The sequence below is a fragment of the Patella vulgata genome, chromosome 2, assembly GCF_932274485.2.
Source record: "Patella vulgata chromosome 2, xgPatVulg1.2, whole genome shotgun sequence".
NCBI lineage: Eukaryota > Metazoa > Mollusca > Gastropoda > Patellidae > Patella > Patella vulgata.
Window position 1 is genome coordinate 15562188 of NC_065880.2, and position 17920 is coordinate 15580107.

The window sequence follows — 17920 nt, forward strand, 5'->3', positions numbered from 1 at the left end:
GTTTGATAAAGACTAGAGAAACCTAGTAGAAATATTGATCAGTAAGTAATATACAGTAATATATACAGTAACTGTATTCCATAGTATTATATCCTTCCATGTGTTTAAGTTGCAAAATACATCCCACTTGCTAATTTTACAAACAATATGATATAAGTTATAGTACATATTTTAATTGTCTCCAAATTGTCCAGACTTGTATATAAGTTACAGTATGTATTTCTATTGTCCCCAAATTTTGAACTTTTATAATTAAATAATGCATATGATGTAATTTACAGTACGTATTTTAATTGTTCTCAAATTTTAAATTTTGTATATGATGTAAGTTACAGTACTTTTAATTGTATTTTAATTGTTCTCAAATTTTAAATTATGTATATGATGAGTTACAGTACTTTTAATTGTATTTTAATTGTTCTCAAATTTTAAATTATGTATATGATGAGTTACAGTACTTTTAATTGTATTCTAATTGTTCTCAAATTTTAAATTTTAGGAACTTTATAATGTGAGTTGCATCCCCAATCTTTTACTTTAGGAAATATACACCATAATTTTTAAATTCAGGAAGACAATAACTATTATTATTGTTAAGTTACACAACACTGTTTATGTTTGATTTCAGGAAAGGAACTATATAATAAGTACCGGTAACATAACTCTTAAGATTTTAAAGATGCATTATGTAAGATTTAGATAAAGAACTGACTGTTCTTGCTATAAAAGTTAAAAAAAAAAGAAATGAAAAATAAAAATATTGAAAATTTAATTTAAATTACTTTATTCTGACAGAGGTTATTAGTTTTTTTATTTTTTTTTATTTTTTAAATGGGGTTTAACGTCCACTCGACACAACTAGGTCATTTCGGGACTAACATGTGGTTTAATTTTATTTCAATAATTCGCTTGCGCATAGGGGTCTTTAGCAGTGGGAGGAAACCAGAGGACCCAGATAAAACCCACGAGGTTGGACAGGTGCCCTTCTCCTTGTCACGGACAACCAGGGTATAAGTGTTTAAAGTTTTGACAAAATGCAACACAGATTGTTTATTATCATAGTAACAGTACTTGACCAAGTCTCAATTAACCATTTTTAAATTAAATTATTAAATGGCGATCATGTTTTAATCCATTTAAATCTTGACAAGATATTGCATAGATTGTTTATTATCATAGTAACGGTACTTGAGTAATTCTCAATTATCCATTTCTAAATTAAATTATTAACATTTAAATCTCGACCTCTGACGACCTAGAGGGTTGGTTATAGGCTTGACACATGTGAATAAATGTTTAATTAATAATTTGTATAACATTTGAAGGCTGAAAAAAGACCTGCAAAAGGCAGATTTAGCTCTTATATAATGCATCTTTAAAAAGTATATTGTGGAAGCAAGGTTCTTAATCCATTTTGAAACCAACCGGCCAGAATTGGCTCAAAAGAGACCACAGTAGGATATTGAGTAATCATATATCATTTTTAATTTAAGGAGAGAGAAAAATGGGGTTTAACGTCCACTCAACACAAACTAGGCCATTTCGGGACTAACACATGGCCCAATTTTATTTCAACAATTCGCTTGTGCTTATAGGGGTCTTTAGCACTGGGAGGAAACTGGAGGACCCGGAGAAAACCCACAAGGTTGGACAGGCGACCCTACTCCTTGTCACTTACAACTGGGGAAACGAAACCACGGCAGTTGACTCAATGACAGACCTTATGATACAGCCATTCAGTCACCCAACCCCCCTTAATTTATAGAACTATATAATGCAAGTTCTTTGGAATTGTACTCCATGTTTCTTACATAAAATCAGCTAGTTCAACCATGGATCTTATATTATAAGGTATTATAAGGTCCATGGTTTAACCAGATTTGTAGATCCTCTTCTACACTCTTCTACAGCCTGACAGGAAACCTTGTCAATCATGGGTAGTCTGTCATATGAGCAGCTGATTAAACAGATTTTGTCCTTGTCAGTTTGATATGTTTGGTTCTAATATTAGCTGTACATGATTGGTAGATATTTGAATTTATTTGAATTCTTTCAGTCAATCAGACAGCTTCAACCATTCTGGGTTAACAGCTATCTTTAATTTTTAAGCTGTTAAATCTGGAAAACAACAAGGACTACCCGGTATATCAGATACTTTCTGTTACCAAATTCTTCTAAAAAGATCCAGTTTAAAGTTTGAGCACTGGGAAGGTGGTGTCTTGATAACAATGTTTTAAGTGGTATATTTACAGGAAATCGTTAAACTCATGACAGAGAACACCACTTTAAATCGTGTTGATAACTGATACAATTTAATCATAATTAACACAGAAAAATATGGGGTTTAATGTCCACTTGAATACTAGTTCATTTTGGGACTAACATTTGATTCAATTTTATCTTCAGGATTCGGTTGTGTGGAGGGTTCTTTACCAGTAGGAGGAAACCGGAGGAATGGGAGATAAACTTAGGGAGTTGGAAAGGCCACCCTACTCTTTGTCATGATATAAAATGTACACCGTAAACAATTCGGGGGGTTGGATGGCCAAATGATTAGCACTTGCACGCTGTATCATAAGCCTGTCATTGAGTCAACTGGCGTGGTTTCGAATCCCCAGTTGTACGTGACAAGGAGTAGGGTTGTCTGTCCAACCTCGTGGGTTTTCTCCGGGTCCTCCGGTTTCCTGCCACTGCTAAAGACCCCTACGTGCAAGCGAATTATTGAAATAAAAAATTAAACCATATGTTAGTCCCGAAATGACCTAGTTTGTGTCGAGTGGCCGTTAAACCCCATTTCACTCTCTCTCTAATAGCCATCTTTAATTTTTAAGCTGTTAAATCCGGAAAACAACAAGGACTACCCAATATATCAGATACTTTCTGTTACCAAATTCTTCTAGAAAGACCAAGGGTGGTGTCTTGATAACAATGTTTTAAGTGGTATATTTACAGGAAATCATTAAACTCATGACATAGAACACCACTTTAAATCCTGTTGATAACTGATACAATTTATTCATAATTAACACAGAAAAATATAGGGTTTAATGTTCACTTTGGGACTAACATTTGGTTCAATTTTATCTCCATAATTCAGTTATGCAGAGGGGTCTTTAGCAGTGGGAGGAAACTGGAAGACCTGGAGATAAACTAAGGAAGCTGGACAGGCCACCCTACTCTTTGTCATGATATAAAATGCACACCATTCAGCTACCAAACCCCAGTTATAATGAATAAAAAGTGTGATCAACAGATGGACAGACAGACAGACGAACGAACCCATTTTAATAGTCCCCTGCTTTCTTCGAAAGACAACAATTATATAACAGTTTAAACAGAAATTAGTCATTTGGCAATTGGTGCGATTTGGTTTATGAGGGCAATATATAGAACACAGAATTGCATCTGGCATCAATTTTCTTTAAACTAAGTAAAACTGATTGAGATAGCAGCATAACTCGGAAGTTATCAAAGGAAATAGAACTAAATCAACAGGCTACATTCTTCTACCTTTCAGACTCACAAATGAAAAGAAGTTGTGTTTTAGAAGAGTGGACCAGATTTCATATAATCAAGACAATTTACTCTGAAAATTGTGATGAGAAAAGAAATAAGCCTGTACTTCTCACCAGTCTATATTACAAATAAAAATTGTAAAAAAGTAAGACAGCAGTTAGAAAAGAAATAATTATATTCTTCTCGCTAGTCTATATTACATGTACATACAAAAATTGTAAAATGAGTGATTTCTGTATTGTTACCAATAAAAATAAGGCATCATTTGAGGATGGTAATATATTTCAATATGGGTGGGTATTTAAAAGAGAAGATTATGATAGCAAAAACGTGAGTACCAAGTGCTATAGACTAGTCCTAGGCAGCTTAATATTTTGGAGGGTGTTTCAGTTCATTAAACATACATTATGCAAGAGCTAAATCTGTCTATTGCAGGTTTTTCTTTAGGTCTGAAATGTGATACAGAGTATTAATTAGACATTTATTAACATGACAAGACCATAATCAACTCTTGATGCCATCAGATATCTATGATATTAAGCAGATTAGATTGGGTCAGCCATATTTTGATTAAATTCAAAAATAAACAAGCGAAGCTTAGCTTCGTACAACCAGTACAGTGGTTGCAATTAATGAACAAATCTTGTCAAACCTTCAAAGGCTAATATCTTCGCTCACAAGAAGAATAATTTGAATAAAATTTTCAATAAATGTATATTCATTTTACATTATCAATTTTTAAACCATTATAGCAAGAATGGTCTAAATCTTACATAATGCATCTTTAAACTATTGTCTGTGATATCTCCCTGGTGGAAGCGATTATTAAAAAAATCTTTTCACACACTTCTAATAAACATTTGGTCTATGTGGCATCATAGGTACATGTACCTAATTGGCAAAATCATTTTCTTGAGTAGGACTATTCTGGGTTCTCCGAGTGAAATCATATCCATTAAAGATGCATTATGTAAGATTTAGATAAAGAGCTGGTCGTTTTGCTATAATAGTTCAAAAATGGATAATGAAAAATTAATATATTGAAAATTTCATTCAAATTACTTTTTTCTGGGCGAAGTTATGACTGTTTGAAAATGTAGAGTATATTATTTATTATCATAGCAACAGTATTTGACAACTGAGATTAAGTCTTGATTTTCCATTTATGATTAAACTCTTAAATTTGTGGGTATTCAAATCCATTTAAATCTCGGCCATCCGATGGCCTGGGGAGTTGCTTATAGGCTTCTCATGTAAATACATGTCTAAATAATAAATCTCGGCCATCCGGTGGCCTGGAGAGTTGCTTATAGGCTTCTCATGTGAATACATGTCTAAATAATAATTCATATAACATTTGATGCAGATTTAGCACTTACATAATGTGTCTTTAACTTATGGATTTACATGAAATTTGTTGTTTTTGTATCAAAACACAAGACCTTTAAGCAACCACATATTTTAACTGGTCTTTAAGGAATACGTGCACGGCATGTATCTATGTCCTTTGAAAAACTACTTATAATAACATTTACTGATGTGATGCACTGAATTTTCAAGTTCAACCCTTTTATTAAACAAAACCAACAAAGAGTTTATTACAGGAGCTGGGTGTATTCATTGAAGTTTAAGTCAACGTGCCCACGTAATGTAAAGTCTATTACTACTATAATTTTTAATTGTCAATTATGTAAGAATATATCCTACTCAAAAATTTCTAGAACGAAATTCGACTAGCAAGTTCAAATATGACTAAAATATAACTGATGTCATTTTGCAAACAAAACATTTTAAATGGTTTTAAAATCCAGTCTAATTATTTGGCATTGTTATAATTTCAATTTCGGTCAAAAGATTTATCTATTTATTTAACCCATGCTGTAGGCAATTGGTCAACACCAACTGTATAGACCAATCAAATCACTTAAAATAGAAAAAGTGGTTACGTAACAATCAAGTCAAGAACACCCTATTCTTACATGTCCTTTGATTTTAAAGAGGCAATATGTTCACCAGGTTGTATACAAAATAATTTTCAATATGATGTGATTTGATAGAGTAGTCGCATTGGACATCTTGAAATTAGTATGTAGTCACAATTTGAAACAAATCTGCCCATCCTTTGCTCAGATATAGATGTTTTAACTGTTAATTTATGAGTTGTAATAATAATAATAGTTATAGTTATTATTTTATAGCACTAGAATTCCAACCAAGTGGCTGGCTGCTCATAGGTGTAACTCACAATGTCACAAGAATGTCATTTATCTCAAACTCAATGTAAGTCAGTGCTATTAGATAGGAAAAATGATTGCAGTTGTTTCTACAAATCAATAATACTTTCACTTGTCGTACAGAATTCTGAGAATCAGTCAATCTTACAGTGCAAAGTGAAACTAGGTATTGATATATCTAGTTTATTCAGGGTCACTTTATGTAAAGCATAATTTTTTTTTATCATGTCTGAGCATGAAATTCAGTTGAATTTGAATTTTATTTATATTTTGAGAATGCTGTTAAAAAAAGAAACAGTTCTACGAAATCATTTCTGATGAACATAATGGCCTGTGTAATAAAATTTGAAATTATTACTGCACATTAAAATTGAGCATAAAAGCTTCCCCATTGAGAACTGTTATTAATATTCTGTTGAATATTTTATTTTTTAAATGAATTGAAATAATTTAAAACTAAAATATTTAAAGTAAGTGTGCATGATTTTCATTTCTTGAAAATATCTAATTTCTTAAGCCTTAATTCATGCTAAAATGTACTGTAATCAGATGGATCATTTATCATTTAAATAAAAAGGCATTATGCAAGAGCTAAATCTGCCTGTTGCAGGTCTTTCTTTAGGCCTCAAATGTTATATAAACTCTCGATGCCATCTGATTACGATCTACGGTTCAATGGGGGTTGATGATTAACCTTAAAAATGGATAATCAATACTTTGTTTATTATTGTAACAACAATAATAATGATGACCGTGGCTAGGCCATAATTGTATCACTAATATTTAGGCTGAGATTGAAGTAATTTACTAAAATTTTCAGCATATTCCCTTTACATTATCTATTTTTTAACTACCATAGCCAGAACTGTCAGCTCTTTTTCTAATTATATATTATTTACTTGTGGAAAGAAAAGACAAGCAAATATCTGATATCATATATTGCACATATTGATATACAGTGAACAACCGAGAGAGAGAGAGAGAGAGAGAGAGAGAGTGAGTGATGGGGTTTAACCTCCACTCGACACAAACTAGGTCATTTCGAGACTAATACATGGTTCAATTGTATTTGAATAATTCACTTGCGCGTCGGGGTCTTTAGTAGTGGGAGGAAACCAGAGGACCCGGAGAAAACCCACGAGGTTGGACAGGCGACACTACTCTTTGTCACATACAAACAGGGAATCGAAACCATGCCAGTTGACTCAATGACAGACTCAAAAGAGAAAGTAAAAGTAATATTTGTTATCTTTAAATGAGCCACAGTAAGAAATCTATGCCCTTGTATTTCAGTTCCTTATTATAGTTTGGTATCCTTGATTGTATTTCACTTTCTTATCTTATCCATACTAAGAAATCAATTCTATTGGGGAAAGGGGGGGGGGGTAGAGATAAAGGATAAATTAATTATTTATAAATATATTACTTATTATTTGGAATCCTACAGGATATTTTTCATTTTCTTATCTATACTAAGAAATCAATTCTAATTGGAAAAGAGGAGTTGGGGGGAAAATAAGGAATAAATGATCAAAAGAGAGAGAGAGAGAAATGGGGATTACGTCCACTCGACACAAACTAGGTCATTTCGGGACTAACATATGGTTTAATTTTATTTCAATAATTCGATCGCTTGCGCATAGGGGTCTTTAGCTGTGAGAGGAAACCTGAGGACCCGGAGAAAACCCACGAGGTTGGAAAATGATCAAAAGAACTAAACATAAAACATAATGTTTATGGAAGAAAGGGCTTCAAGAATAGACCCTATACTTGAGACTCTACCTATCTTAACCCCTTTTAAAGCAGCCATTAGATTTGATAGCACATTTGACTTTGCCTGGATGGTTTTCCACTTTGTGTTTGTTGGTTGTTGTGTGTGGTGTATTACTCACTGACACTTTAGTCAGGTTACTTGGTCACCAAAAATATATCATTTTTTGACCTTATACAAAATCAAACGAAACAAATTTATGGGGAACCACAATTCCCAAATAATCATTTTAGTGAAATCTCTTTTGAGTAGATGACTAAATGTCACTTTAACATTAATCATGGGGATATGATTAAAAAAACAAATTGGTAATAGCAATTTTTATGAATCAATTTCTATTCCCTAGAAAAGTGAACAATAGTTAAATATACATCTAGCAGTACAGAACCCCTCTCCTGGTAGGGAGGGTTGGATGGCCGAATGGTTAGCAGGCGCGTGCTGTATCATACGGTCTGTCATTGAGTCAACTGGCAGGGTTTCGATTCCCCAGTTGTACGTGACAAGGAGTAAAGTCGCCTGTCCAACCTCGTGGGTTTTCTACGGGTCCTCCGGTTTCCTTCCACAGCTTAAGACCCCTATGCGCAAGCGAATTATTGAAATAAAATTGAACCATGTGTTAGTCCCATGTGTCGAGTGGACATTAAACCCCATTTCTCTCTCTCTCCTAGTAGATCAGTAATCCTTGCAACTCCTCTTGGGGCTGAAAAAATGGTTTAGAGAAATTGGAGTGGACCTAGCTAAAAACAAAATGGGCAATAACTATGAAAGTAATTATTGGAAATTGATGGAACATATACACAATGTATGAATTTTAATTAGAATGTCACAATATGATGGCCAAAGTGGTTTTATATTGAACAGTTTTTTAGTGAAGTATTCCATGATTACTTACAAACCATCATACCTATCTGTTGCTTGCAGAGATTATGACAAACGTTTAGCTTAGAGTCAGGTTACTGCATTAAGACGTATAAATTATAATAGCATCATGTTTAAAAGCAATTGGGAAAGAAATACCTTGTTGGTAAGGACAAAATGTTAAGCATATATGTCTAAAATATTAAAATTTAAGAATCTAGTCCTGAAAATTGAATATAGGCCAAAGGGAGTAGTGAAAAATTCAAAGAATAACATTTACAGAGAAGCTAAAAAAAAAAAAACCCAGAGGGCAACAATCTCTATTTTGTAATGCACTTTAAAAATTCATTCATTGCAAGTTCAAAACAACAATCAGCAGGAGTTCAAAATATCATTTACATCAATCTCTGGAAATAAATACGTAGTATACATATAAAGTCGGTCAGCAATCTTCTATTTCCTTGATAAAATACTAACCAAACAAACATACAGTAGTACACAAAATTTTCTTTGCAATCTCAACAAAAAGAAGCGTCCAGTCGAATTTCAAAATATGAGTGAACAAAAACAGGAAGCATTTAGTAAGTTTGAAAGTGAATACTTAAACCTCACAGACTATAAATAGTGTTGAATAATAGAATCAAGATTATCTTGTCCCAAAGCATCAACCAATTAAATTGATTAGCTTTGCTTAGCTTGAGCTCGAAATATTAATCATTGAACTCAGTCAAGACATTCACCTAATGAATATCTACATTAAGTTTAAACATTCTACCTCAATTAAAAACAGAGTTGTTATGTTCCAAAGTCTTGACCAATCAAATTGCTTATTGCTCCTTAGCCTAAGCAGAAAATTCTCATCATCGAACTTAGTCAAGGTAATGATATAATGAATCTATACTCGGAGTTTCATCACTTTCACTTAATTATAACCAAAGTTATCGTGCCTCAAAGCATCAACCAATCAAATTACATATTTCTGCTTACCCTGAGCAGAACATGCATGCTCATTATCGAACTTAGTCAAGGTATTGATGTAATAAAATTATACACTAAGTTTCATCACTCTCACTTAATTAGAACTAAAGTTATCGTGTTCCAAAGCATCAACCAATCAGATTGCTAATCTGTGCTTACCCTATAAGCAGAAAATGCCCATCTTCGACACTGACCTAATAAACACCTACACCAAGTTTGAACATTCTAGCTCAATTAGAAAAAGCTTTATTGTGTCCCAAAAAGTGTGATGGACAGTCAGACGGACGGACAGACAGACAGACAGACGGATGAACCCATTTTAATAGTCCCCTGCTTTCTTCGAAAGGTGGGGGACAATAACATTTACAGAGAAGCCAAAAAAAAAAAAAAAACAACAGAGGGCAACAATCCCTATTTTCTAAAGCAGGAGTTAAAAATATCTTTGCTATGCATCTCGAACCTTCGATTGATTTCATTCATATCAATCTCTGGAAATGAATACGTAGTATACATATAAAGTCGGTCAGTATTTCATTGATAATAAATATACTAACTATACATACAGTAGTACACAAAATTTTCTTTGCAATCTCAACAAAAAGAAACATTCAGTTGAATTTAAAAATATGAGTGAACAAAAACAGGAAGCATTTAGTAAGTTTGAAAATGAAATGAAATGAAATGAAATGAAATGAAATGGGGTTTAACGTCCTACTGTTCTGTTCCTAACCTGGGCTAATAAAGATGGGCATACGCCATACAGTGTGCTATGAGGGAAATTTTGCCCGGACAGCGGCACTACGGCCTACTCTTATATCGAATTCCAACTGCCAAGGAATCTTTTACGTGCACGCCAATGTGTACACGGGACCTCAGTTTTTCGTCCCATCCGAACGACTAGACAGCTTTCCTTGTCAGGCCCTCCTTCATGCATCACTGACAAGGGAGAACCACGCCGGAAAATCTGGATGAACTTTCTCGACCAATGCAGGGATCGAACACCTGACCTCCAGGCTAGCGAGCTAGCGTCTTACCCACTTAGCCACGTGATCACCTAGTAAGTTTGAAAGTGAATACTTAAACCTCACAGACTATAAAAAATAATGTTGAATAATAAAAGTTGCCAGTCAGTAATATTTCAGAATGTAATCAGCTAGTCAATCATTATGCTTTATGATTAATAACTTTATGTAAAGGAGAAGACTTAATAAGTTGCAAAACTTGTGTCTCATCCTATTGTCATTCAATCGGCAATAAAATATGTTTAAAGAAAAAGATATGTTTAGCAAGAAACAACAAATATAAAAATTTAAAGAATGTAAAGGAATACAGAATTTGTATATGTTTATGACTTAAGTGTCATATGAAAGAGACGTATAAGTTTACCCTGCAAAGCATGGGTAGTTCACCATAACGTCATTCATTTGGAGAGAGAGAGAGACGTGCTAACCATTCAGCCACCCAACCCACCAACATATATAGCAACAGAGTAAACCTTCAACAATGCATGATATATTATATTTATCTAGAGATGGGCAATATTTCAATAATACTGTTTATACTGTTATACAAAATATAGCTTTAGAACAGTGATTCTCAACCAGTGTGCCACAGCACACATGTGTGCCGTGCGATCTTCCTAAATGTGCCGCAAAATTTTGAACAGCACACTAAGAAAATGCAAAAAACTATGTGATCCCAATTTAGTATTCACTGGTGTCTACTGATAAGTTCATAGCTGTGATTTTCTTTATTTAGTTTCAGTCTTTCTATGTGTCTTTGACTAGTCTCTGTCTACAGTTGTATACCGTATACCACTGCTTTAGAATCAGCATATTGAGTTTGTGACATTTAGCTGAAAACATGTTATCATCAGCTAATATTAGTCTTGTTAAACCAAATGAATGAGGGGGGTTGGATGGCTGAATGGTTAGCACGTGCGGCTGTATCATAAAGCCTGTCATTGAGTCAACTGGCGTGGTTTCGAATCCCCGGTTGTACATGACAAGGAGTAGGGTCGCCTGCCTAACCTCGTGGGTTTTCTCCGGGTCCTCCGGTTTCCTCCCACTGCTAAAGACCCCTACGCGCAAGCGAATTATTGAAATAAAATTAAACCATATGTTAGTCCCGAAATGACCTAGTTTGTGTCGAGTGGACGTTTAACCCCATTTCTCTTTCTCTCTCTCTATAGATGATATAAACAAGTCAGCACCATCTAAAAGTTCTTTGATTGGCATTTTAGTATTTGAACATATTACTGATGTCCAAAAGAAAGTATGACTAGGTTTTGTTTAGATTTGATAAAGCATTACTGAGTTTATCTCTTGCGTGGCAAGGAGTAGGGTTGCCTGTCCAACCTTATGGGTTTTCCCCGGTTCCCCCGGTTTTCTCCCACTGCTAAAGACCCCTACGCGCAAGCGAATTATTGAAATAAAATTAAAAAATCATGTGTTAGTCCCGAAATAACCTAGTTTGTGTCGAGTGGACGTTAAACCCCATTTCTCTCTCTCTCTCGCTATAGACGTTATTACTCAAACAATCTACACACATCATTTTTTCAAATCATAATTTGACAATATTTAATATTCAATCTCACAAGGTGATGATTAAAATTTGTACAATTACAATGAAGTTGTCAATATAAATGCAGTATTTTAGAGCTAAATCGGATTACTGTAGGTCGTCCTTTCAGCTTCAAAAGTTATATAAATTAATATTTAGACATTTATTCACATGACAAGCCTAAAATCAACTCTCTTGACCAATGGATGGCTAAGCTTTAAATGAATTCAAACACCTGCAAGATTTAACAATGGATAATCCTAAAACACCTGCAAGATTTAAAAATTTAACAATTGATAATCAAGACTTAGTCATAACAGTCGTAACTTCTCCAGAATAATGTAATTTGCAATATATTCAATTATCATTATCTATTTTTGAACTATTATAGCAAGAACGACCAGCTCTTTATCTAAATCATACATAATGCATCTTTAACACATTGAAATAAAATCTCTGAGAATGAAACTTGTAAACTTAAAGCTAGTCAAATGTTATACTGGTTTCTATGTCCTATATTTATTCAATTCTTTTCATCAAACAGTAACAATAGTATGTAAACTAGTTCACATATTCAGTGTCAATACTCTGTCAATGGAGAATATAGCATTTATAGTACAAGGTGTCATATGAAAGAGACGTATAAGTTTACTCTGCCAAGCATGGGTAGTTCACCATAACGTCATTCATTTGGAGAGAGAGAGAGAAATGGGGTTTAACGTCCACTTGACACAAACTAGGTCATTTCAGGACTAACATGGTTCAATTTTATTTCCATAATTCACTTGCGCATAGGGGTCTTTAGCAGTGCGAGGAAACCGGAGGACCCAGAGAAAACCCATGAGGTTGGACAGGCGACCCTACTCCTTGTCACATACAACCGGGGAATTGAAACCACGCCAGTTGACTCAATGACAGATTTTATGATACAGCACGCACATGCTAACCATTCAGCCATCCAACCCCTCCACAGTACAAGGTAACTTAAACACTAAGTGAAAGACTAGAGGACTGCACCACACACAATCAACTAGAAACCCAGAAGAAACACATGCGACCAAGAATAAACATAGGTTGCTAGGCAATGAAACATATGTTAAAAAGCAGCTAATTCATCAGAGCAGTTATCAAAATTCCAAAAAGATCAGAGCTCTGTTTCTTGAAACTTTAATTAAAGATAAAATCCAAATTTTAGTAGATATTTCAATTTTGATTGGCTAAGCACTAAAATCAATCTAATATTATCCAATCAAATTACTAAAATTTGGATTTATCTTAGTTAAAATTTTGTGAAACATGCCCCAAATCATAATTCAATCCTCTAAGGTGCTAATAAGTTTTTGTAACACAGAGGGTCAGTGAGATACACAACCAATATAAATTTCAAAAAGATGAGATATTTGAAGCCTTTAGAATGCTAACAACATTTCATACCAATGAGGAATAACTCTGAAGTTATCAAAGATCATGAAAATCAATACAATTCCATATTTCAATGAGATAGACAAGCCAACAATGAGGCTGATGTCCACCGCCAAAATCCCTAACTAAATAGATGACCCATATTAATTAATTGCAGATGTATTTTTTTCAAAAGTATCAAGCAAACAAACTGATTATCGATACTTAGTCTAAGCGTAAAATGTTCATGATCAAACTCGGTCAAGATTCTGAAGTACTTGGTAGTGAAACTATACACTAAGTTCAATCACTCTTCATCAGTTAGAATCAAAGTTATCTTGTCCAAAATTATTGACCAATGAAATTGCTTAGCTCTGCTAAGCTTTAGCGGGAATTGTTAATAATTGAACTTAGTCAAGACATTCACCTAATGAACATCAACATCAAGTTTAAACATTCTACCTCAATTAAAAGCAGAGTTGTTATGTTCCATAATTCTTTGTCAGAAGCTACGTTTTCTTTTTCGACCATATTTTCTACAAACTGACCTGCTCGGATCAGTTCGTCGTCCAAATTGTTTGACAACATTGCACAAAATGAATTCCCGTTTGTGAACAAGTGGCTACTAAAATGCAATGCATGTGCAACTTACAACTTGTTTTCTTAATTTTGTCATATCAGTCGCAGGGCTGATGTGAGTCAAACCATTGTCTTATTGGTGAAATCAATTAGGATAGATCTAACATTAATGTCAGTATGTGAGACAAATATTACCCTAACCAAAGGTTGATATGTGAAATAACCTAAGACCGAAATCTATATCAAAGAATTATATTTATTTATTTGTGCATGTAAGAAAGGATAGGGTGATAAATAAAATCTCCTACATGTAGGAGATTCTCTATATCTTTCATTATTTCCTTCTTAGTGTTGTGTATCTTCTCTGGGATTGTGTAAATAATTATACCATGTATCCATTGTATCACTGGTTCTCTCAATGTCTTTGTTTTGATGTACAGTTATCCTGCACTGTCTATTAATCACATATGAATCGTGATAAATATAAAACTTATGATAGTGGTCGAGTGGTCAAATGGGTGCTTTAGATCATATGGTCTGTCATTTCGGCCAGTGGCATGGGTTCAGCTAAAGACTTCTACGAGCAGTCGAATTATTGAAATAAAATTGTGCCATATTCTAGTTTGTGTTGAGTGGATATCCTAGTTTGTGTTAAGTGGACATTAAAGGGCCAATTTCGATTATATTTTGGAGAATAAAATGCTAAATTTTGTGTTAAAGATGGGTTCCCAGAAAAGTATTTATCGGGTGGTTATTTCCAATAAAAGTATGGCAATTTTGGTATATATGGAAAGTAGAGATATCCAATCTTACTAGAAAAATACTGGATTCCCCGAAAAACACTCATGGAGCGTATACAGGACAAAAACGTAAGGGTTCCCCTAATCAACAGCCCGACGATTAGAAGATTCTGCACGCGTGATGTCAAAGATCACAAGCGAACATTGAGCGCTTGATGTGCAAGTTGATAAACTTTATGAAGAGTCGGACGTACAACACTTTCTGAGATAAAAATGACGGAAAAATTTTTCCTCTAAATTTTTGTGCTTAAATTTCCTATGTACACAGACTTTTATTTCAAGATGGTCCCTTTAAACTCCAGTTCTCTCTATCTTTGCTAGTAATATGTGAATAAATATCTGGTTAAATAGCTGTTTCAACAACAAAGTATCTAGATTATTTAACAACCTACCCGTCTGGCTCTTTCTACTTCTCCACACGGCAATCGTTTATTAAAATCAATTCCAGTTAGTGGTGTACCAGTTGGTGATAATAATATAGAGGCATCCATCATTAGATATTCCACGTTCAATGGACTATTCTATAAATTAAACAAAAAGAATAAAAAATCTCAATAACCTGAAAAAATATTCACTATAAGATATACACACAAAACATTTTCTAATGAAATGAAATGGAATGAAATGGGGTTTAATGTCCTGCTCCTATACTGGGCAAATTAAGACGGGCATACGCCATACAGTGTGCTATGAGGGAAAGTTTGCCCGAGCGGCGGCACTATTGCCTACTCTTATATCGAATTCTAACTGCCAAGGGATCTTTTATGTGCATTCTAATGTATACACGGGACCTCGGTTTTTTGTGTCATCCGAAGGACTAGACAGCTGTCCTTGTCAGGCCCTCCGTTCTGCACCATTTTCTAATGAAAATGGACAAAACATAAAACTTCAAACCTTACACACAACAAAATCACTAAGTATGGCAGAATAAAAACAGACTTCTTTAATCAAACAATAGAGCAGATGAAAATCACATAAATATTAAAAGAAATTAAAGAATCATGGAATCAATAAACTGTAACACATACTTAAGGAAGAACAATTATTGATTTAGTTAGGCGATGTTTCAAAGAGTATTCCCTCAATGTTTTCAAGCAAGCATGAAATTAATGCCATGAATAATGAGATTAATGCCACGACCAGAGACCTACCCATTCCAAAAGGGTAGCTTCTTGTGATTTTAACAAGACACCATTTACCAGATAATGACTTTATTCATTGTTACATTATAAATTGATTAATTATTATCTATTTAATCATCTCTTATTTTTTCTCCGTTTTTTTACGGGGTGTTGTGTTTGACTACATCACTGAATTATGTGAAAACTGATCTATACCTTATTTTATTGAAATTAAAACACACTGGCGGTAAGTTACATTTGACGATAAGTTACATTTGACGCATTAATTTCTTCCTTTTTGGACATTATGATCTAACCAGCGGCTGCCAGGCAGGATACGCCCACATTTTCGAGAGATGGATAGAGAACAAGCTAACAAGAAAGTGATTTTTCCTACTATCAAGGGCCATAATTCAGGAAATTACAATTCAATATGCCCGAATATCGAAAGGAACTGAGATCTTTGTGTTATAAACTTACATTTCAAGTTTCAACAAAATCGGATAAAAATTGTGACCTCTATAGGGTCCACAACCTTGATATACCATATTTTTACGCTATTTGAGAACGAACGGCGGCCATTTTGTCTGTCAATTTTGGGCCGATTTTCACGACATTCGAACTCAACCTTCCTTAGGGTGTAACGGTGATATAATAATACGTTTTTTTAAATCGGATAAAAATTATGACCTCTATAGGGTCCACAAGCTAAAAACATGATTTTTCGTACAATCAGGGGCCATAATTCAGGAAGTTACAGTCCGATATGCGCGAATATCGAAAGGAACCGAGATCTTTGGGTTATAAACTTACATTTCAATTTTCAACAAAATCGGATAAAAATTGTGACCTCTATAGGGTCCCCAACCTTGATATACCATATTTTTACGCTATTTGAGAACGAACGACGGCCATTTTGTCTGTCAATTTTGGGCCGATTTTCACGAAATTCAAACTCAACCTTCCTTAGGGTGTAACCGTGATATAATAATACGTTTTTTTAAATCGGATAAAAATTATGACCTCTATAGGGTCCACAAGCTAAAAACGTGATTTTTCGTACAATCAGGGGCCATAATTCAGGAAGTTACAGTCCGATATGCGCGAATATCGAAAGGAACTGAGATCTTTGTGTTATAAACTTACATTTCAAGTTTCAACAAAATCGGATAAAAATTGTGACCTCTATAGGGTCCACAACCTTGATATACCATATTTTTACGCTATTTGAGAACGAACGGCGGCCATTTTGTCTGTCAATTTTGGGCCGATTTTCACAACATTCGAACTCAACCTTCCTTAGGGTGTAACGGTGATATAATAATATGTTTTTTTAAAACAGATAAAAATTATGACCTCTATAGGGTCCACAAGCTAAAAACGTGATTTTTCGTACAATCAGGGGCCATAATTCAAGAAGTTACGGTCCGATATGCGCGAATATCGAAAGGAACCGAGATCTTTGGGTTATAAACTTACATTTCAAGTTTCAAAAAAATCGGATAAAAATTGTGACCTCTATAGGGTCCACAAGCTAAAAACATGATTTTTCGTACAATCAGGGGCCATAATCCATGAAGTTTCGATCCGATACATGCCAATATCGAAAGCAGCCGAGAACTTTTGGGGATAAACCTAGAGAGAGAGAGGGGGGTTTAACTCCACTCGACACAAACTAGGTCATTTTGGGACTAACATGTGGTTCAATTTTATTTTTAGCAGTGGGAGGAAACGGAGGACCCAGAGAAAACCCACGAGGTTGGACAGGCGACACTACTCCTTGTCACATACAACCAGAGAATCCAGTGATAAGCAAGGTGTACAGAACATACATATACTTATAACTACTTTCATTTTTATCAGTATTGGGGGGGATCACATGGCTAAGTGGGTAAGATGCTGGCTTGCTAGCCTGGAGGTCGGGTGTTCGATACCTGCATTGGCCGAGAAAGTTCATTCAGATTTTCTGGCGTGGTTCCCCCTTGTCAGTGATGCAGGACGGAGGGCCTGACAAGGACAGCTGTCTAGTCCTTCGGATGATACAAAAAACCGAGGTCCCGTGTGTACATTGGAATGCACGTAAAAGATCCCTTGGCAGTT

At 34.5% G+C, this 17920-nt stretch overlaps 1 protein-coding gene across 4 annotated transcripts in view; it reads right to left on the reverse strand.

Moving 5' to 3' along the window:
- The window catches only part of LOC126810536 (protein CLEC16A), a 54537-nt gene that overhangs the window by 17825 nt on the left and 18792 nt on the right, over positions 1-17920 (reverse strand). For all 4 annotated transcript variants that reach the window (XM_050535653.2, XM_050535652.2, XM_050535651.2 and 1 more), the window contains one exon: positions 15092-15220. In XM_050535653.2, coding sequence (XP_050391610.1) covers positions 15092-15220 — 129 coding nt within the window. The remainder of the gene's footprint in view (positions 1-15091; positions 15221-17920) is intronic.